Consider the following 23526-nt stretch of genomic DNA (forward strand, 5'->3'; position numbering starts at 1 on the left):
TCACTAGTGAAATTTTAACTTTTTTTTTTTTTTGAGGAATTTCTCTACCTGTAGCCTTATAAAAAATAAGTTTCATGTTTGTTTGTTTGTTTTTTATTTTGCCTGGATGAAAACAGAATGTGCTGTAGACAGGAACTATGAACTCAGCCAAGACTAAGCAGCTTTGACTATAGAAGTTAAATATTCATTGACAACTTGTAACGCTTTATGATGATTAATTCTGCATGTACTTCAGTGAGAATGATTATCACAAAGATAGGTGAATATGAAGCACAGACAAAGGAAGGGGTCATGACTTCTTAAGTGAATGGCAAAGCCAAGATTAATGTTCTGAGACCTTAAATACTCATTTAAAGTAAATGCGTTGCAGAATGACAACTTGAGACATTTGGAGAGTGTGTGCTTCAGGCTAATACAAATATTTAGTTATTTAAGTATATGGAAACCTAAAAGTTCTATATGGAAGGAATATGTACAGTATTCCAATTCTACTTTAAATGGTACAAAGCTCTGCAAAGTCACAATAAGTGGAAAGGAGAACGCTTCACACGTGGAACAGAGTAGCTAGGGTGGCCTGGGCGGGGCGGGGCGGGGTGATTCATCAGCCTAAATCTTATCATTGCTTATATCTCATCTTCAGTGTTTTACTTGAAAAGACACAGGCTTAGAAAAAAGGAAGCAAGGGTACATCTTGGTAGGTTTTGAACTTTGTGTTTTTTATATTGGCACATTGTGGTTGCATTCCTTTGAAATGTAGTATTTTAAAGATTGAGCTATTGATACTACCTTGCCCCTTTATTCTCAGAACACAGTGGAGAATTACAGGCAAAACTAATGAATATAGTGCAACGTGTAAACAGTATTGAGGCATCATTTTGGTCACTACCATTCTTCTTAAGTTCTGCCACAGGAATTTAGTGAGGTTATAAAGGTGATAGATTGACAGACCTAAAATCTAAAGGACTCTTTCTGTTTGTTGTTCTAACACATTGGTGGCAACAATGTGCCCTTCCTGACATGGATGGGCCTCATGTTCTGGCATTTAAAAAGATGAGATTTTTATTTAGCTCCTTGTTAAATGTATATGTGAAAATTTCCACACACCCTGCCCTACTGTAAAATCATGGTAATAGATTATTACAGCAATTAGAGTAAAATAAAAATTGGCAGCCAACTTTTGTTCTTTAGGAGTAATTCTGTATCAACAAAGAGTTCCCGGAAGAAAAGGCGAGATAGGAAGTAGGAATTAGCTCTTTTGGAATACAGGAAAATCCCTAAACCCCAATGAACAAAAGCAGGTCCCAGTCTCCATGGCCCCTGCAGTTTTATGTAACCCAGATTTTATATCCTGCTTCTTCATTGCCAGGTCATATTCCATAGGTTTCCTATTGTAATATTTGTGTTTGATCTGGTTGACACTAATTTAAAATTTTTAAAAAATTTGTTATTAATTATTTTCAGTAGAATTAAGGCAGATAGGAAATGCAGTAACAGGAGAATAACAAACATGGCTGTGAATGTGTAGTTTCAAAATTAAAATGGTGATATTGCTCTAGGGTGTCAATTTTTGGTAATTTTTAAAAAAATTTATTTATTTATTATATTTATTTTTGGCTGCATTGGGTCTTTGTTGCTGCGCGCGGGCTTTCTCTAGTCGCGGCGAGCGGGGGCTACTTTTCGTTGCGGTGCGCGGGCTTCTCATTGCGGTGGCTTCTTTGTTGCGGAGCATGTGCTCCAGGTGCGCGGGCTTCGGTAGTTGTGGCTCGCGGGTTCTAGAGCGCAGGCTCAGTAGTTGTGGCGCACGGGCTTAGTTGCTCCACGGCATGTGGGATCTTCCCGGACCAGGGCTTGAACCTGTGTCCCCTGCGTTGGCAGGTGGATTCTCAACCACTGTGCCACCAGGGAAGACCTTTGGTAATATTTTTGAGTGGAAAATAATCCTCGTTACCATATGGCAAAATATAGTGAAAAATCGACTGTTAGCCCGACACAGCTGTTAAATGCATAAATGTGGCTCTGTGTTTAACATGTTTTCTACTACAGCTATTATGTGACACTTCCAACAGTTCATCTCCGGCTGTTAATTGGCAGTAACTACGCGTTGTGGTGAGCGTCACAGATGTAAGGAATTTGATCTGTGGTAATTTATCTGGAAGGAAAGTGGCTAAATTTTAGTTCTCAACTTAAATTCTGCAGAGTAGATTGGATAAGAGACATTCACGTAACTATTGAGTGCAAACTCACATCATTTGGTTTTGCCTTTTGTTATGAGAAGTTATCCTCTTTAAGTATGTCGTGGTGGCAACCATGTATGTAAGGCATACATATCCCTCAATATCTGTGCATAGATAATTTAATCTTTAAATTACAAATACTTGAAGGCTTCTGGAAGAATCATAGTATTAGAAAGATCAGAGTAATTCACATTCGTTTTTGTTTTTGTTTTTTTTGGTCTATGAGTCAATTGAATCTGAAATAACATTTTACAACTCTTCTATTGACTTAGAACTGCCAGGAACAAATTTGTGAATATGTTTTTTCCCCTAACTTTCCGAATGTGGATTTATTTTTAGAACTCTTACAGGACATTGGGCAAATCTTTAAGTAAGACAAAGTACCGACAATTAAAATCAGCTAAATTGTCTATCAAGCTTTCTTATGCTACATTTTAGGTTCAGATGGACCCTTTTGGTCTTGATTATTATACTCTCTTCCATCTGTAAAATAGTTACTCTGCCTATCGTAATCGATGTGTGTGTGTGTGTGTTTGTGGAACTATTCATATTAAAATATCTACCTACGATTTTGTGGCTATGAGCTCAGAATAACCTCGTTCTTATTTCTAGGCCCCAGCACTTTTCCTGTAATGCTGGAGAATCTGGGGCTTTTGGATTAACTGATTTCTTGCTTGATGTCATCTCTGTCGCATTCCTTCCATAATTAGTTAACTTCCATATTAATTCATAATGTGTATAAAATCACATTGTTAGTATTGATATTTTGATATTTTGGGCAAAAGAACAGAAACTTAAGTAGAGGAAGAAGTCGAATGAAGACATAAAGAAAAGCTGAAGGAAACACAGGCCTTGTGGGACCCGGAGGACATTCCCTTCTTCTTCCCTCTGGGTGTCTTTTCCCATTTTTCTGTTTAAAGGTCTTTAGCAGACACTCCTTGCACTGTAAAATCCAGACCTTTCTACGGCCTTCCAGGCTTGGCATCAGCGAGGCCCTGGCTCCTCTGCAGCTCACCTCACTGCTCAGTGGTTATCAAGCCTTTCCTGTCCAGAATGATCCAAACTCCTCTCTCCTCAGGTGTTTCACACATGCTCTTTCCACAGCCTGGAAAGTTCTTTGCTTTTCTCCTCTGCTTATCCATTTGCTGAAACGTCACCAAGTTAACTTTTCCTTAACAATCCAGATTCAGTGAGATCCCCTTCATATAATCCCTCATTGTAAGTTTTATCTCTCTTGTATGGTACATATCATGATGTATCATTATACATGTCACTGTCCTGCTGGAAGCTCACCTTCTTAGAGGAAAGACCACGTCCATTCTATTTATTGCCGAATCCCCAGTGCATAGCACAATACTTGGCGTATAGAGGAGTCCTACCTCCTTAGACATACTCATTATTTTGCACACGACCCAAAGTAGTGTCTGCATTTCCTGATATTCCAAGACCTTTTTTGCTTAGCTCTCCAGAGTTAACTGATAAATGTTTCACTGTTTCTTATTTTTAACCTTCTGGAGAGAGAATTTGATTGACTGCTGACCCTAACAATGATGGAATGTAACGCAGGTGGGATGTGTAGTCACTCAATAGCAAGATGGCCACCAGACAATAACAGATACAGTGGGCAGTGGAAGTTTTTTCTAGAAGAGGTTTTGGGTTAGGTTGATAATCAGAAATGTCTAATCTAGCTGCTACTGTCATTAATAATAGCAGTATGAATACTTCTAGTATTCCTTTGTTTATAATGAATTCCTGTTGGCTACTAAGTGACTTATTAGCTATATGTGTAGAAAAATTATAAAAGACATTTTATTTTTACGTGAACTTTGATATCCAGGAAGTGTTACTACCAAAATTATGGTAATATATTTCTGTAGTTTCTATAGAATTATTTTAATAGTAAATGAAGGGGTATGATTTTTTTTTTTTTTTTTTTTTTTTGCTCTTTAAAAAAAAGATGCTGAAGAAATTCAAGATATCAAGGTGGTGGCAAAAAATAACATATGAAACAAGTAGTGTACTCTCTTGGCAGACTTTAGTTTTGTCATATTGTTACATACAACTTTTACTCCTTTATTGAAACAGTAGTTGCAAACCTTATGTCTCACAAAGAACATCTCATAAATTTTGCATTATGATCCCTAAAAGGCCACAAGTTTGTGGCTAGAAGTATACATCTTTCATTTGATCAAATCCTGGGAACTTGAGTGTCTGAAACTATGCTTTTGATCCCTTCTGGAGACCAGAGGAGAATGAACGTACGTATCGAATTCACTTTTTAGAAACCTCTTGAGTACACGCAGAAAACTGGCTTTGGTGCACAGGTTTTTTACTGCCTGACAGTATCCTGTGGTCATAATGTGGGAACATAATGTCCCCATATTCGACTTGGTATCTTCACAATTTTAACGGGAGTTTTACAGGTAAGGAATCAGTGTTGCATCAATTTGGAACTTTTGTGATATGAGAACTGCATTGATAAGATATCAGCCAAGTGTGAGACAATTTAATATAATAAGGCATCTTAACATTTTTTATGGTTATTTCTGTTTTCCTTTTAACTATAAACTATGCCAAGGCCAATAGTATACAGTGTCAGAAAATGTGAGGCCAGGTTTGTTTTATAAACTTTGTATGAAATTATCTTTCTGTTATTACGTTTGTAGAAATATTCATGATCAAAGCTAAAATGTTTACCTTTATTTTGGTTTCTCTAAAAGAAAACTAAGACAATATTTTTCAAATCTGAAAAAATAATAACCTGCCAGTTGTAATCGTGTGTACTTGAAATGATGATGCACTTTTTTATGGAGCTAAATCTCAACTGAATTGTTTGTCTTGGTTAGAGTTAATATGCTCAATTGCTTATTGCTTTTGAATTCCATTATGCTTTTCATGTTTCTGTTTTGAATAAAGAAAAAGGTTAATGTTGTAAGAGTAATATGCTATATTTGCCCATTAACTATTAGCTCATTTAAGTCAGGGAATGTGCAGCAGTTCATTGGAGGAATATTTGAGTGGCTCTGAGTTTAATTTAGGCTCTGAAATCAGCTGAGTTATTGAGAACTGTGCAGTGACCTGGAAAACAACAGAAAAAGTGTTTCATTGTGACATGGTAACAGAAGGGTAGATGCCACTTAATTGAGGTTCCTAAACAAATTGCCTTTTTACTTCCATACTTTCTCGTACATATGATACATACCCACACACATGTTTTTTATATGTATGTTTTCATAGGATTATGACAGTTTATTGAAATTGGAGAATATCACTAAATATTTCCTACTTAATTTCCTATGCCCTGGGTGAAAACATGTTCAAATTGGGGAATGGGTTTAAATGAAAAAGACCCTCATGCTAAATCACATGATTTTACAGACATAAGACATTCTTGGGCATTTTTGGAGATTGTTTTCAGACTGGATTTTAAAAATATACACTAAACAGTTAATTCATAACATGCATTTTAGTAGCTATTATGAATATTGTTAATCTATCCTACTTAACCTCTTATAGTGAAAAATATAAAAATTTTCTGTCTTGTTTTGTTAAATAACCTTAATGACAAACATCTTGCAAATTAGATTTTCATATATTTCATCTCTTTCTTATGCTCAATTTAATCTATCAAAGCCACACATTGTAGAAGACATCTGGTATTGAGCTTAAGCAGCTGGGTTTCATTTGTAAAGGTTTTGAGCAAATTTTGGTGCTTGCCAACAATAATATAGCCGTTGGCCAGTGTGTTTTCTTTGTGGCAGCTTGGTGCACTGTGGCAGGAGAGACCAGAATTCAGGATCAGGTGATTTTCCGCCTCTTTCTGGCTTGACTGGAGGGACTTGAGGATTTTATGCAGATGTTCCTGCGAGCTGAGTGAGGGTTTGCTGCAGTGGCTATTGAATGGGAATCAATTGACGAGCAGTGAGTAATCGGCGCTGATCCATCTGAGAAACAAGGAGTCTGCAGTTTTCCTCACAGCATGGTTCAATGTATTTCCTACATGACAGTCACCGTAGGTCATTTTAAAGATGCAGTTCCCTATACCCCATCCCAAATCTACTAAACCAAGTACTTGGGAGCTGAGCCCAGAAAGCTGCAGTTGATTAAGCTACCCCAAGGGATTTGGTACACACGGGATTAGAGTTAATAAATTTCAGTTCATTCTTTACCTGCAGACAGAACCTCTAACCCCCTTTTTCTGACCAAGAGAAGAACCTATTTTATTAATGGTATTTAAAAGGAATTGTCAGAATTTGTTTCAAAAGTAACTTACCCACATATCTGGTTTAGATGTCCTTTCATAAAATATTACATTAGTATGGCCTGTTGTTTAATGAAACAGTTGTCCTAGCATTATTAAAATATTGCCACTAATGATAAAGAAGGGATCGTTAAGTCTTAATTTACTTGGAACAATCCAAATCTGGAGTGAAGGATTTCTTGGAGAGTGAAACAAGAATGTGAAGCCCAAATTTCCCGTCTCTTTCTCAGGTACATTAATTAAGTAATTTCTGTATCCAGCTTGTCACTGGACACCTGGTAGGCTCTTGGAAATCTTTTCAGAGTTGGGCTCTATCAGCTACACTCAGAAAGCACCATACTGTTGTTTGGAAGCTCCTGAGCCCTGCCCCCACCTCCAATTATATTCAGCATGTTAGTCCCAGTGCAAGTAGTTTGTCTTTGTAGCTACATAGGCAGTTTTGGTGACTGTTCTGAAATAAACCAAGTCATAACTCTCTTCTTTGCTTCTGCTGGAAAAGTTCTATGCCAGAATTCTTACCTAGTTCGGTATTCTTGTTTTACTGGTTCTGAGTCCAGAATTGAGTTTTCCAGACAAACACTTACATGAGTTCCAGGGCAATATGGAAACATACCCAGGGAATGTGTGGTTTGAAGTGAGGATTGCCTCTTTGGAAGTTCATAGGGTAGTGACTGTCTGTTGTTGAAATGTCATTAAATGGAAATGTACTTTTTACCTTATCTTGCTTTGGAAATTAGCACTCAAGATAGTCACTTTAGAAAGTTCCTGCATTCCCTCAGGAACTTGATTTAAAATAAACACACACACAACACACACACACACACACAGTACTTAATGTAAGCAGGCAACAACCCCAGAAATATGTAACATTAAAAGAGGGTAAGAGAAGGGGCAGTCTCTAAGTGCTTGAGATTGTCTTTTCATGATCCATGTCATGCATGGACTACATCTGAAGTTTTTTAAAGTTTCTGGAGGAAGCTCAGCAATGCAGCTGTCTCTAATGTACTGTGAACCTTGAAAAGGAATTTCCTTTCAAGTAAGAGCGGAAGTAGTTTGTGTGTGGGATGACGCAGTGGAGGGTTTTCTTCAACAGAAAATAAAGTGCCCTTGTCTAAACAAACATCTACACAACCTAAAGTACGCCCAGTAAAAATAAATGCTACAGGCACCTACACTCCTATTTGAGCGAGACCCAGTTAATTTTAATGATCTGCTTGTGTTTTCTCATTTTCACAAGGGAGGAAACAGGGGCACACAGTTATTAGGTGACTTATCTAAAGCCTCACTATTACTTCTAGTGGCAGAACCAGAACTTGGGATTCCAGAGTTTTTGTTCTTGTTCTTTGAAGAATTACATTTCAGTTTGACTTGAGGATTGCTATAATATTTAGGCAGAATGTTTGGAAAGCCAGAGTCTTTGTCACACGAACATTTTATTTAAGAGAGAGATTACAAAAACACACTACCACCACCACCAGAAATACATATTCCAGTGTATGAATAAGCTCAGAGCTGATAACTTTGCTTCGATTTTCCCATTTACCATAATACGTACTAGTTTGTAAAAAAGTACTGTATATTCAACCGCATTTAGGCTGTCATAATTTAGTGCTCACGGGAATGCAGCTTATCTGCAGTTTCTTCTGAGCCACAGTACCTCACCATCTGAGGTGAGGAGAAGGCAAAATCAGGAACACAACTGAGTTATTTTCCAGGAAGAAAAATTACATCTCGCCTTGAAGAATGGAGCATCCTTCCGTTTATTCCTCTTCCTGATTTCCTGCAAATGTTCATCTAAAGAGATTACTTGTAAAATATCCTGAGTAGCTATGACTGCAAATGAGAAATGTGATATGCAGCTTTACACCTTAAGAGTGAGTGCTCACACCTCCCCAGATTCATTTCTTAATGCTAAAGGTACAAGGTCATTGTTCCTTCCCATCGTCGGATATCACTTGTACAGGGATCCTTTGGATTTACACATTGTGTTTTATGGTTTTGAGAAGTTGCTGTAGAATATTTTAGAATAATTGATGAACTGTCTTTTCCAGGTAAAATTTCTGTGCTCTTTATCCTAATTTTTCTACCTCTCCATTGACTATTTTTTTCAGTAACTGTGAAGCCATGCTGTGATTTTGCAAACTGAGTGAGAATACTTGGTCCTTTGTTTTGGGGCTTTGTTTTGATTTTTGTATTTGCTTTTTAAGGAGTTTGAAATTTCTGCTGAGGATTGCATATCCCCTATTTGTACTTAAAAGATAAATGAGCAAAATTACCCATCCCCCCAAAAAAGTTCTATAATGTTTTACTTCTTAGTCTAGACTTTTTGTTTATTATTCCTGTGGCTTTCAGTGAATCATTACCTTATTATTTACAAAATAATCAAAATGGTCTAGGGATTAAAAAGAAAGCAGCATTCTTATAGTTACATTAAATACTAGTCACCTAATAGACAGTAACTGACATGTTTTGTTTGTGATTTTATAATTCACAAATCTAAGGGTACAAATGTCAGCACTGTTATCCTTTCACTTGTAAATGCCTGCATTTATAGACGTTAAGCACAGAACAAGTTAGGTATACTTGCTCTTCCAGATATAAAAACTTATTATGGTTTTACAGTTTAATAGCTATAGTAATTAAAATAGTGTGGTATGGCCTAGGGTAGCTATAGACTTATGGAACATGATAGAGAATCATATATATAAGGAAATAATGTGTCAGAGGGGACATTGGAGATCAGTGGGGAAAAGTGGACTGTTTGAAAACCTCACTTCATACCACGTATAAAAATCATCTCCAAGTATATCAGAAAGCTAAAGGTAAAATTCAAAAAGTGAAAGTGTTTAGAAGAAAATAATAATAGCTAATGTTCCATGTATTGTTCTAAACACTTTACTAACTCATTTAAATGCCACACAACATGAGATAGGTGCTTTTATTCCCCCTATCCTATAAATGAGGAAGCAGGTTCAGAGAAGTTAAATAATCTGTTTCAGATTACAAAGTAATACACGGTAGAATCTAGATTCAAATCAAGACAGCTTGGTTCTTGTGTCCCTTCCATTAGTAGCTATACAATACCACATCTCTTAGAGTAGAATGTTTGTATAGCTTAAAGTTAAAAAAAAGTTGCAAAAAACACAGATCATAAAGAAATTATTTTAGAATTTCTTAACAGTAAAATTAATAATAGTTCAACAAAGCAAATAACAAACAAGCAAAAGGATAGCTCACATACTTGTAAAGCATGTTACAAGACATGTTACTGAGAAATATTTAATATCAATTATATATAAAGAATGTCTTCAAAAATGAGAAAAATACAAAATGTCAGAATACACGAACAGGCCATTAACAGAGAAGATGGAAATATAGGAAAAGAAACTAAATAAATAGAGAAATGCAAATTAAAGTAACTTGAGCTACCAAGTTATAGTCAAGAAATAGGCAAAATAACTCTGAGGTTATCAAGTCTAGGCAAGGATGTGGAGAAATGGAAACCTTAACCACTGTTAGTTGGAACCTAAGTTGTTTCTACCATATGAAAATTCATATGTGATTTTTAGGTCTAAATAGTAATTATATAGAAATATTCATAAGGTTAAGCAATAGTTTCTTAGATATGATGCCAAAAGCACAAGCAACAAAATAATAAATAATAAAATGGATCATCAAATAAAAATAAATAATCAAGAAAGTGAAAAAAGAGCCCACAGAATGGGAGAATACATTTGCAAATCATATATCCGATAATAGACTTGAATCCAGTTATATAAAGAACTCTTAAAAATCAATAATAAAAAGATAACCCCTTTTAAAAATGGGCAAGGATTTGGACAGACATTTCTCCAAAGAATATATACAGGTGACCAGTGATTGTACGAAAAGGTGCTCAACATCATTAGCTCTCAGTAAAATTCATATCTAAACCAGGAGATACTAGTTCACCCACTAGAATGGCTACAATCAGAAAGATAATAACGAGTGTTGGTAAGGATGTGGAGGAATTGAAACCCTCATACACTACTTCTGGAAATAATGGTGTAGCCACTTAGGAAAACAGTCTGGCAGTTCCTAACACTGTTAAGCGTTCAGTTACCATATGCCCCAGAAGTTTCACTCCTGGGTGTCTACCCAAGAGAAATGAGAACCTAATGTCCCCAAAACACTTGTACACACATGTCCACAGCAGCGTTACTCATAATAGCCAATAAGTGGAAAAAACCCAAATGTCCACCAGCTGATGAATGGATAAACAAAATGTTGTATATCTATATAATAGAACATTCTTTGGCAATAAAAAGGAATGAAGGACTGATACTTGCTATAACATGAATAAACTTTGAAAGCAGTATGCTTCATGAAAGAAGCCAGATGCAATGACCACATGTCTTATTCCATTTATGTGAAAAGTCTGGAAGGTAAAACTATGCAGAGACAGAAAGCAGATCAGTAGCCCCAAGTTGCCAGGGGTGGGAGGCTGTGGGCAGGAATGGGGAGTGACTACTAGGGTTATGGGGCTTGTTTGGGGGGTTATGAGAATGTTCTGAAATTACATTATGATATGATTGCAAAACTCTGTGCATATACTAAAAAGGATTGAAGTGAACACGTTAAATGGGTCAATTTTATGGCATGTGAATTATATTTCTATAAAGCTCCTAAAATATTAATAGGAGTAGATAAGTAGCCAATTTAGGATAGTGGGGAATATGGGAGGAGAAGGGATTGGTCCTCATTTGGCTTCATTCTATAATATTTTGTTCCTTAATGATAAAAAAAATCCCTTAAGATTTTATAAAAAAGAGTTGTGAGAACCTAGTATTCTCTTTTTTTGGTATATTTGTAGAATTTTACATAATACAAGATATAACCAAAAACAAAATTGAGTACGTATGCACACCCCTATCCCCCTTTCAGCTAGAAAGCATTGTGGGTTTTCCTTTCCTCTAATAATTGAAGACTTTGATTCCAGAAAACGTTCTCTACAAATGAAATACTGAATTCGGGCTCCTGTATTGACTGCTATTTGCTTTTTCTGCTATCAGTTATAATAGTGTTTTACTTCTGAAGTCAGAATTTTAGTGAGGCAGCTTTGTTATTTTGTTAGTTGGTTTATGAGAAAAGTTCCTTGTGATTAAGAGTTACCACTAGTTCTGGTTAAAATCAGATCATTTTTCCTTTGTTAAAAATTTAGCAGAGTAGCCCACCTGCAACCCTGCTTGTTCAATTAAGGGGAAAAGATATCTTCTTGGGACAGCTGCTGTTCATAATTCTGCATCTGGGCCTTGTGGGAATCTGTTAATTTGCCTTTGGATCTTTATCATGAACTCTCCCTATACCGATTAAAAGATTGTCTTGGGGACAGAGAGCATGGCTATAGGCTAGGAAGGCTCTTTCCTGAATCAGAGGCACCCACTACTTTTCTACTTGTTATTATAGCAGAAATGCCTTTCCTGTAGAGTAGTTGGGAAATTGCCCGCACTGACAAGCCCTTGTCAGATAGAAGAAGCTCATAGTCATAATAAAAACATTTTTTCCCCAGAATATTGTTTCATGCTTCTCCCACTCAGGGCCATGGCCATCATCAGGACGGGAAAATGACCCCAGGGCCTTGAGATTTGTACACCAGAGTATGAGTAACAAGCGATGCTAAAGCTGATTCAGGGTCAGCTGGACTGTGGTTGTGACAGCATTCAAATACAGTTGCCCCGCAGAGTACAGGTTAAGTAAGAGTTCTTTCATTTAACTCTAGAACGTATAAACGTAAAGTGATTGGAATAGTTCACACAAAATCAGAGGATGAGAAAATGTGTAGAGCCAGAAGTTGGTGTGGGGAGCTGAATGGCCCCCCAAAGCTAGATTGTTACTAGATAGTGGTTTTCAAATTGTGGTCTCTGCATCAGCATGACATGGGGACCTGTTGGAAATATACATTCTTGTGTGCCAACCCAGATCTACTGAATCAAAAACTCCAGGGTGTGAGTCCAGAAAACTGTTTTAACAAGCCCTCCAGGTGATACTGGTGTGTGGCTAAAGTTTGAGAACTCTGGACTAAATTATGTTGCTTCGTGAGTAAGTTTGAACTTTATCCCACAGGCAATGGAAATTCATGGAAGATTTGTGAGCAGAGTTATGGAATGATTAGTGTTTTAGTTAGAGAGTGGAGTCTTCTGCCATATTTTTCTGGTTAAGGAAGTTTAGTTTAGGAAAATATAAAAATGCCACCACTTCTAGCTATATGATTTAATCCATACATTTCAGAAGTGTATATTAGTTTGTAGTTTCTTACAATTAAATATGAGTTGTTTAAGGACTTAATAGAACTTTGGAAGTTTCAAACTTAAGGGGTTTTTATTCACTATAAATTATAAAATGATGCTTTATTTTGTATGCCGTTTTGTTCCCTAAACTTAAAACATTTTGCAACTTTAATAGGACCTAGGTGTACTCCTAAATCCTGAAAGTATTCTCCAAATAATGTTAGAAAATGTCTGAGGGCATTTCCCAGGTCACTTTACTGGGTAATTTTTTCCCCAAGTATGTTTTGCATTTTAAATGTTTTCATTTTTCCTCTTAATCTTGTTATGCATCAGTAACACATGATGTGTTGGCATCTTCTGGAATAGCACATTTGTTCCAAGTGAAAAGGGCTAGGTTCAGAAAATCCAGTCGGCCAAAAAGTTTACCCGACGGAAACCTATATTGAATCTAAAACTAATGTGCTCACATTTTCCATCAGAATTAAAATGGAATGAAGCCAGGAAAGCCCTATGAGAAATTTGCTGGTCTCTGCCCTGCATGAACAGCATTAACCACCATTTAGTCCTGTAACTAATAGACAACATGTTGAAAAGATATTTTACCTGTAAGTGTGACATGGGGCTGACTGCACAGATCTGATCATATCACCCTTCTCCTTAAGAGTCTTTTAAGATTTAGGATTCACTACAACGATTTTACTTCCAGATGGTCTTATTTTTATGTTAAATGGAATGTTGGGATTAAAATGCAGTAAGATGGGAGGGGGGAAGCAAGGGGGAGGGATACATTTTAGGATTCACATATACACACTACTAATATATAAAATAGATAAACAATACAGACCTACTGTATAGCACAGGGACCTATGTTCAGTATCTTGTAATAACCTATAATGGAAGAGAATCTGAAAAAAGAAATATATATATGTATGTATATAAACTGAATCACTTTGCTATACACCTGAAACACTGTAAATCAACTATACTTCAGTAAAAAAAAGAAAATGCAGTACGCATTTTTACTCTTTAACGACGTAATTCTATAAATATCCTAGAGCCTATTATACTCAGATCTTGTCCAAGAGTTAACTGTTTGGGACAAGGCAGGAGCCTTTTCTGATGGGTATCAAACTAATTGAATTTTAATTGTTGCCCTGCCACTAAATACTTACGTGACTTTGGACATAATCGTCAGTGTCTCAGAGGATGAGGTGACATACTGAAATAGTTCGTATGAGAAGTTGGTTTGGGGCACAGATACTGTGCTTTTAAAATAAACATAGAATGACTTGGAGAAACCATTCATTTATTCCTTAATTTAACGTACTTTAATTTACACCTACTATCTTCCAGTGTTGTAATATGCCCTAAGGGTTCAAGGAAAATACTCCCTGGTCACATCCTGGGAAGGAGGCAGACAAATACAAAGAATACTTTGGGAATAGGTAGGTGTGTATCTGACTTAAAAGGAGGTGTCTATTTCTGCTTTGTAAATAAGATGGTCTATACCAGCTTTTTCAGTTTCCACATACATGCGTTAATATACGAAATTGGTACAGACCATCTTATTTACAAAGCAGAAATAGAGACACAGACGTTAGAGATCAAAGGTATGGATACCAAGGGGAAAGAGGGGGGTGGGATGAATTGGGAGATTGGGATTGACATATATATGCTATTGATACTGTGTATAAAATAGGTAACTAATGAGAACCTACTGTATAGCACAGGGAACTCTCTCTACTCAGTGCTCTGTGGTGACCTAAATGGGAAGGAAATCCAAAAAAGAGGGGATACACGTATACGTATAGCTGATTCACTTTGCTGTACAGTAGAAATTAACACAACATTGTAAAGCATCTATACGCCACTAAAAATTTTTTAAAAAAGGAGGTGTCAACTGAGTTGGCAATTAAAGGCTGATAAGGAATTATCTGGGCAAATAAACTAGATAGGTAGAGGGACCAACCTGAGCAAAATCCCAGAAAGACCTGAGAGAGTGTGGTGTAGCCAGAGGACTGAGTTTAGTATAACTGCAGAGTTGGAGGTGAGGGGTAGTGAGTGGCTAATTTGAGATTGTAAGCAGGGGACAGAAGATAAAGTTATGTGTGGACCCAGGATGCAGAGACCCATGACTGGCTTTTAGAAGTCACATCATCGTATTTCCCACGGTTTTCCCTTTTGGTTAACGGCAGTTCCATCCTTGTAGTTGATTAGGACAAAGCCCTTGGCATTGTCCTTATCTCTTCTTTACCTCTCACATAGTACATATAGTCCATTAGAGAATTATTCCAACACTGTCTATATTGGGCCCCCATATACTCCACTTCAGAATCCTCGTGGAACCGCCCTTCACTGCTGTCACAGGTGCAGCAAACAGTTCCATGAAGGCATTGCCCCGCTTTGCGTAGATGGAACCGGACACTCTCTTACCTCTTGGCCTCTTGCCTTGCGGCCTCCTTGATGCATCATGTGGAGCTCTGGCAGGAAGTCTGCTCACGCGCAACTTGCAAGGAAGGGCCAGACATGACCAGTGCGGGTTCGGAGCTGAGCCAGGGTGGATATACTGAGGCTCAGGTCATGATACCTCTAGTGGAGTGAGCTAGGTAACTCATTCCTCAAATTGCCACTTTTTTTTTTCCCTGTTTCACAGCCCTGGTCATGCACTCCTGATTCCTGGGACGACATTCCCAGTAAACTACCTGTTTGCAGGGAGTTGTCTTAGGCTCTACTTTCCTGGAAATTCAGGTTATGACAGTCAGTACCTTCAAAACCCATCTTGAATCTGACCACTTCTCGTCACCTCCACACTGCCAGCCATGTTGCAGCCACAATCAGTGCCTGCCTGAATTACCGTTACCGTCTACTAACTGCTCTCCGCTTTTATTTTTGTCCTTTATAGTCTATCCTTGGCACAGCGACCGGAGGAGAAGTTCCCACAAGGCCCTCTAGGATCTGTCCCTCTTTCTTCTCCAACCTCACCTCCTCCTACTGTCCTCTTGCTGGACAAACTGGTGCCTGTTGGTCCTCAAGGCCTCCAGGTACACGTTCCCCTCAGGACTCTTGCCTGCTCTTTCTTCTGTCTGAACGCTTCCATTCCACAGCTCACTCTCCCCACCTTTCCCTTCCCAGAAATGACTTCCACAGTGAGGAAATTCTGACCTCCTCTTTAAAATAACAGCCACTCACAACATCTTCTGTCTCCCTTCCCTGCTTTATTTCTCTCCATTGCACTTAACATAATTAATATGCTTCCATGTTTATTTTGCTTCTTATCTCTTTTCTCCAGTAACTGTAAGCTTTGTCAGGCAGGGAATTGTGTCTTTTTCTTTCCACTGCTACATCCTTGGACCTGCAACAGAGCCTGGTACCTGGTAGGTGCCCCCAAATAATTTTTGAGTTAAGCAAGTAAATGAACGTGTATTTTAGAAAATGTAATTATGGGTATAGTATAAGATGGTTGGAGGAAGGTAGGGCTAGAGAGCAGAGATTAGGAGCCTATTGCAGACAAGCAGGTAAGAAATGATGAGGGCTACATTTAGCATCTTTTAACAGTATCAGTAGAGAGTTAAGGAATGATTACAGAAAAATTTAGAAGATTAAAATGATTGTGTTGTTGATGGATTGAGTATAATGGATATGAGAGAGGGAGACATCTAGGAAGATTCTCAGGTTTCTCTTTGGCAGCTGGGTAGATGGTGGGCATGTTCATCAGAGAGACACTGAAGACAGGGCAGGTGTAGAAAGAACAAGGATAGGCTGGAGAGTTTTCAGGAAGGAGGAGGGAAAACATATTTAAATATGTTGAGTTTGGTGCATCAGCAAGACCTCTTAGCATGAAATGATAGAGACCCCATAGTTAGTTGAATATAGAGGGCTAGAGCTTAGAAAAGGGTACTTGGGGGTTGACTAGTGCCTAGTAAGGGAATTGTGCCCTGAGGTAGGCCTTACAAATATCAAACAAGGAAAAAACCATGTATTACTCCATGTTCCCATAGGACCATAGTGATTCTTAACTGTTGCCACTCTTTCTTTCCTAGACTCTTTTTTAAAAGTTCGAAAGAGAAAACCTTGAAAAAGAGAAGAGAAAAAAAAGTCTGATTCATTTTTGTTGGTACATTTTGAAAGAATGAAAAAGGCATTTATCTTAGGATGAAGTGTCTAAGTACCTCTAGAGTACAAAGAATTTACCTTTAGCTTGCCCTGGCTAGCCTCAAACTCTACATTTTACTTTCACAGCCATCTTCTTTTATTGAAAACATGTTGAAGTACATTTTTTTTTCTTTAGTCACCAGAAATGAGTACGTTCTTTAGTAAAACATCCAGAATGCATACAATGAAAAATGTCTAAATGTTTCAAGTAATATTTCTGGTATATATATATATATATATATATATATATATCTCTGTTTAGTAATATAAATTTTAAGTGATTGTGTTCTCCACCAACATATTATTTCATGTATTTTGAAGCTTAGATTTTTGCCAGTCGCTTTCATACCTCTGGTGATTTTTATTACCTTATTTAGTAGAGGAGAATTGAGCATCTTGAACTGGTCTTCAACCTAGACATTTATTTAACAATTTGATTTCTCACGGGGCAACACTGTTGGAAGAGATTACTATGTACAAATCTCTGAGCCAATAGAGGATAGAGATGGGAAATATACTGCCAAGGAAATTTATAGAAGCAAAACCAAAATCACTCTTTCTGAGCTGTGATCATCTCGTAGTTGGTGAGTGCACCTTAGCTTTGGATGAAACCTTTGACTTGTTATTTGAATTCAGTCCTTGCCGTTTGATCTCATGTTGGCACTTTACATTTCACTAAGACTATGAATGATGTCATAGTCTTAGCTAGCATTGAGCACCGAGACATTAGGGGCTACACTGCCTGAATTGCCGTCAATAGAGCATAGATTCTGAATACATACATGAGATCTAAACTATATTGCTGACAGTGAAATTATAACTTTTTATTAGATGGAAGAAATTCTGAGAACCACAATTCAAGAGCCCAAGGTAATTCAGATTGAATTAAAAGAACCTTTTATATTTACTTAAAAGAAGCTTGGGTATTTTAGGCAACTTTGAAAAACCAAGAATAACTGAATTAGGGTTCTCCATAGGGATAGAAGCAATAGGAAATGTATGTACACGTATCTTTTTTCATAAGGAACTGGCTCACCTGATTAAGGAGGCTGACAAGTCCTTAGACCTGCAGTTGGCAAGCTGGAGACTCAGTAGAGCAAATGGTGTAGTTCCAGTACAGAGGTCGGCGGGTTCAAGACCCCGGAAGAGCTGATGTTTCAGTTGGAGTCTGAAGGCAAGAAAAATGTAATGTCCCAGCTTGAAGGCGTCAGGCAGGAGGAATCCCCTCTTGTTTGGGGGAGAGTCAGCTTTTAGTCCTGTTCAGACCTTGAACTGATTAGATGGGCCCATTTGCATTAGGGAGGGCAACCTGCTTTATGCAGTCCGTCAACGGAAATGCCAAACTCATCCCAGACACCCTCACAGAAATGCCAGAATGACGTTTCACCAGATATCTGGGTACCCACGAACCAGTCACGTTGGCACGTAAAATAATTAATCATCACAATTTTAAAATCAATTCAAATTCATTCAGTTAATAAGCATTTTAGGCATCGCTCTGTAGATTTCGCAGAGAGTAAGGCATTTTGAGTATCTAAAGAGGTAGAGAACAGATGTCAGGTAATGCTTAATAAGACCAAAATAAAGTAATATAAAATCAAGAAAAAAATACGAGTTTTTAGCGTTTATGTTCTTCACCGAGACATTTTTCATGTATATTGACGCTAACTACATGGGACTAAAAACTGAGTTTTTTATTCTGGATTTTAAATTATTAAACAGACATTTAGAAAAGCATATACTTCCTTTTTCATTTTTATTCTTTTTTTAATTTGTTTACATCACAATACATATTCATCTGGAAGGTGGTAGCATAATGATAATGAACCAATAACAACTTAGTCTGTTAAAAAAATTACTAACAGTATATCTAGTGGATACCACAGGGAAAAATTTCCTTCAGCATTTTTTGTCCCCCAGTTGTATTATTCTATGCCTGCATCATATTTGTGGCCCACTGTTTTGTGTCACGTGTTTCTGAATTCAGGTAGTATAAAATGTTTCTGTGCTTACTGGACATTGTAGGTAAACAGAGTTTTGATTTTATTTTTTAATTTGAAAAGAATGAGCATATTTATAAACATAATATATAATTATTTAGCCACAAAGCATAGCTAATTAAATAGTCATCACAGATGTGCCCCCTCTCCCCACCTCACCTGCCCCCAGTTCAATCCAAACTTTAGGAAGTGAAAAATACAAAGTACCCGTGGAAATGATTTTAAGAATTTAATAACTATTTGAATTATTTACATATTTTAGAGTCAAATACAAAACAAAAATTATCTGATTATTTTTTAATAAAATTTTTTTTTTAATTTAAATGAATTAGGATTCTGTGTTTGGCTCATTTGGGAAATGGTAGAACTAGAGACTCCATTAAATAAGATATTCATTTTCTCAATATTTATGTCGCATTTTCTCCAAATTTAACTGATGTATCTTTTATTTCTGGTTACGTGATAACGACAAGTTGGTTATGGTTACTTTCACAATTGAGAGACTTTTGGGAGGTGTCTTTATAGAAACTTATACGTTTATCTCTCTTGGTTGAAGGGACAAAAGTTTTAAGAGAAAAGGGAAGAAAATCATTGCTGTACATCTGAAAATAGCAAACATTTCCCCCTTTCTTACAGTTACCTTTTTTCAGACTGATTCAGTGAATCAGATGTGGTGGGTTTTGGAGAGATTTGTTCTCATGGAGTTAATGTTTGACTTGCCAGGCGGTTTGCATTTCCTAGGCTGACCTTGGGAACACCGGCATGGCCATGATATCTTGTGAACATCTCCCACCTTTGGGCAACAAGGAAATATTTGAGGCTATGGCTTCGTCAGGAGAAGTCAGTCTGTATGATAATATTCCCTGGCAGCTGTGTAGGATAGATGTAAAATGCAATACTTTGGGAACGCTTTCTTTGAAGACTCAAATCCAGTGTGAAAACTTTTTTTTTATGAAAAAGGTTTGTGGCACTTTCATAATAGCTGGGCCTGCCCTGTTGATTTAGATCAAAATCACTTCCTCCCAACATCATAACCATTTTACTGTTCAGTGGTGCAGAAGGCATCATAAAGAGTTAGTGAAATGTTTTGGATCATTTAGAATTGGATGAGTGATGAAAATAAAAATATCTCCAACAGAGGTGGTACTGTGGAGGACTTCTCATAAAGGCAAAAATAAAAGTATCTCCGCATTAAGAATTTTCTTAAGTGTTCTAATGATATGAACCATTTGGATAAACATCTAATACAATACTGAACCTTTACAATTCCACTTAGACTTTCATCATGCCTACTCTCCTTTGGAGTCTTAATAACTGTTTTCTCTTCCAGCTTTTAGGGAAAGGAAACACAACTTCTCTTAATGTTTCATGAATATTTATGAAGTCCTTTGACAATTAAGGGCTCATTAAAATTCACTTCAAAAGAAAAGAGATTCAAAACACTTGGAAGCCCCGAGCAGAAAGTGGTGGCAAGTAGAAACTTACATCTTTCTCCTTCCTTGTAAGTCAGAAACACTCTGCAAGTGAACTAAGAGTCTTCTAAAAATGATTCCAGGTAGCAGTTTAAATATAATAGATGTATTTGATTATTACATGGTGACTTTAACTTTGCATTGACTGTTGTTTCTGTGAGTGGTTTTTTCTGTAGATACTAGGAAATCCTGCTTTTATATGGCATACTTGAATGGGAAGGAGATCGGGTGTTGTTTGGAGTCAGACTTATTGTTTAAATCTCAGTTTCAACTCTGTCTTGTTCTATGACCTTGAGCAAGTTCTCAGTGCCTCAGTTTCTGTATTGTAATATGGGGGAAATAACACTCTAGGACTCATAAGTTTGTTGGCAGAAGCAACTGAGTTATTGCATGAAAAACATGGAGAATGGTGCCTGGCACACTGCTTTTCTGTTTTGAGAAATCTTTCCTTTCAATTTGGAAAGATCTTTGTTTTCCCCTGGCTGAGGTGGTGCAAAGGAACAGTCAGTGAATCCTCAGTTCTTATGGGTAGCATTTTAGCTTCCTTTTTCATTTCAGTTTCTCTCCATTCTTTCTCCCCAGGGCCCCAGGCCTCTGTGCCCTGCCACTTACAGCTACTTTTAACTGCAGCTGTCTCTTGGTCCAAATATGTCACACAGAATATAGGGATGCATAAATATATATTCAGTCACTTTCAAAAGCTCAGTCTTTTATGAATGAGCGATTGCCAGAGTTAACAAGGTATTTTGAAATGAGAGCAGTTATACCATTTTTGCTGTTATTTCATGTAAATCATTGTTATTTGGTAATGGAACTAAAGAAATACTTGGACATGAAATCAGATAATGGCCCAGAAAGTTACATGCCTACTCATCATTATTTTAAATTTGAAATAGAAGTATGTATTGGGATGAGTAGAAAAGTACTAAAGCATCCATCCACATATTTCTCTATCAGTACAAGACTTAACATTTGCAGAAGTAAGCACTGACCTGGAAACCAAAAATTTGTATTCTACTGATAAATGTATTCCTCTAAAGAACATCTCATTTATTTGTAAGTAATCTACCACCCTGCTTTACACACTATAGGTCATAAGATTAAATTTGTCTTTGTAAAGTGCTGAGTTGCTGTTATTTAACTCAGACCTTATCTTTAAGACAAGCCTCATAAATTGAATAATAATTAGTCATAGTTTCCATTGGAACTTTTACTGCTTTCACCATCTGCTCTTCTTAGTCTCTGAGAAGACCTATGCAAGACGCTGGATCTGTTTTACAGTAACTGAGTAGACTTTCACTTGTAATAATTATTTTCTGTTGGAAAAGTGATTGCTATATTTATGATGTTTGAGAAGAGAAACTGCCAGATGTGGTTGTTGTTAAGTTTGCCTTTTATAGTTCTTAGCTATCCAGTTCTCATTTTGGAGTGGAAACTTTCTAAAGAACACACTAAATATTTGTGCTTTTTCCAGGTAGGCACTCTGTACGTTACTACTGCTCAGTCTGCTTCTGGGTGCATGCTATAATACGGCTGCTGTCTCCCAGCCCAGTGTGGTCTATAGCTTCCTTCTCCCATAAAGTCACTATTACAACCCTGAGGTAGATGCCAAGAGCTAAAGGATCAAAGTTGTAAAGTTGTCTAATGCAAAGAGAGAAAGAAGAGGAGACCCAGATGTTGAACTGTGAATGTCCTATAACTGTAAAACAGGCTTAATTTTTTTGTATGATTGGCAAGAATGTTCAGAAAGCATGCAAAAAAAGAGATCCCAAATTGTATGGAGAAGTGGTAAAGTCCCGTGAATAATCTTGTCTCTTCCCAGGAGTCCTACGTTGATTTATAACCTTCATTTCACTGTATGTGTAGTAAAATTTCAGGATGAACTGGTACTTTGCTTGGAGGGATGAGCTTATTTTGTGCTCTGCAGGAATCCATTATGATAATGTGTATATATTTGCCCTTGTAAAACTACTTAGAAAAGTTACACAATCTTGTTTTTTAAAAAAATGTTTTTATACTTAAAAGCTTAAATGTCTTTCCTTCAAAAATTTACAAATGCTAAAATCAGAGTTGGATGAGGATGTGAGCTAGTTAACATCAAACAATGAATTTCTTTGGTCACAAATTTCAGCTATTAATAGTATACAAATTGTTCACACTTATATGGGGAAGACTCCTTAAAGTAAATATTTTATTGCTCTAAAATTTTTTATACATATGAATGGATAAATACCGTTGTCCTCCTTTTACAGATGAGGAAATTGAGGTTCGTGGGGACTAAGTAAATTGTCTGAGGTCACACAGCTAATTATTCAAATTAACAATCAGCTGGGTGACTCACAGGTAAAAAAACTGTACTACTTGCAATCAGGAGGTGATAGTTGATAGGCCGGAATATGTGTGCAACTAACTGTTCTTCAAGGTAGAGTAAAATGTATAACCTGGCAAAGTTTCATGAGAAATCAAAAAAGATGCATATATTTCTGATTGAGAAATGTAACATAGATGGTAGAAATGGAGGCTGTTATAGGCTGAAAGAATATTATGAGCAAAGGCATGGGAATATGAAAAAAACATGATGCATATGATAAGTATGGACCCGGAGCAGACCGTGGTAGGAGATGAAGCTGGAAAGGTAGGTTGGGTCAATTGATGAAGTGCCTTGAATGCCTTCCTAAGAACTTTAGAATTAGAACTTTTTGTTTATTTTGCTTCAGCTTTTTGGTTTTGCAAGTTAATGCATGTGTGTTGTTATTTTTAGAAGGCACCAGTGAAAATAAAGGATCACAGATGTGGGAGAAAGATCAGAGATTTAATTAAAGCAGTTATATGGAGTAGCGAAAATCTCAGCTCAGTCTTAAGACCTTATACCTGAGCCTCAGTCATTTATAAAAATGGGAATAATTGTACCTCCCTTGCTGTCTGTGGTAAGAATTATATGAAAATGTGTGAAAGCTCTTAGAACAGTGTTTCACCTGTAGCAAGTACTCCGTAGTTTTCTTTATTTCATTTGTGGATCATTTCAGCAATTGTTATTTACTTCCCTGAAGCGTACAAACCACATTGTGATAGCCTTTGTATACCGTAAAGGGTGAATTGACAAGCCACTTTCTATATGCAATTTTTAGATTGTCTTCATAC

The 23526-nt window shown here is 37.0% G+C and overlaps 1 protein-coding gene and 1 long non-coding RNA gene across 12 annotated transcripts in view; one reads left to right on the forward strand and one right to left on the reverse strand.

Annotated features, from left to right (window-relative positions):
- Positions 1-23526, forward strand: part of BMPR1B (bone morphogenetic protein receptor type 1B) — a 413799-nt gene that overhangs the window by 304080 nt on the left and 86193 nt on the right. The window contains exon 1 of one of the 11 annotated variants that reach the window (XM_082461769.1): positions 9326-20468. The exons of the other annotated variants lie outside the window; for them this stretch is intronic. Coding sequence (XP_082317895.1) covers positions 20459-20468 — 10 coding nt within the window. The 5' untranslated portion in view covers positions 9326-20458. Of the gene's footprint in view, positions 1-9325; positions 20469-23526 lie in introns of those variants that run through there. 11 annotated transcript variants of the gene reach the window in all.
- LOC309660829 overlaps positions 1-23526 on the reverse strand; it is a 1143314-nt gene that overhangs the window by 99408 nt on the left and 1020380 nt on the right. The gene's annotated exons all lie outside the window — the stretch shown is intronic.

Source organism: Balaenoptera physalus, assembly GCF_965194825.1.
Source record: "Balaenoptera physalus genome assembly, chromosome: 5".
NCBI classification, from domain to species: Eukaryota; Metazoa; Chordata; class Mammalia; order Artiodactyla; family Balaenopteridae; genus Balaenoptera; species Balaenoptera physalus.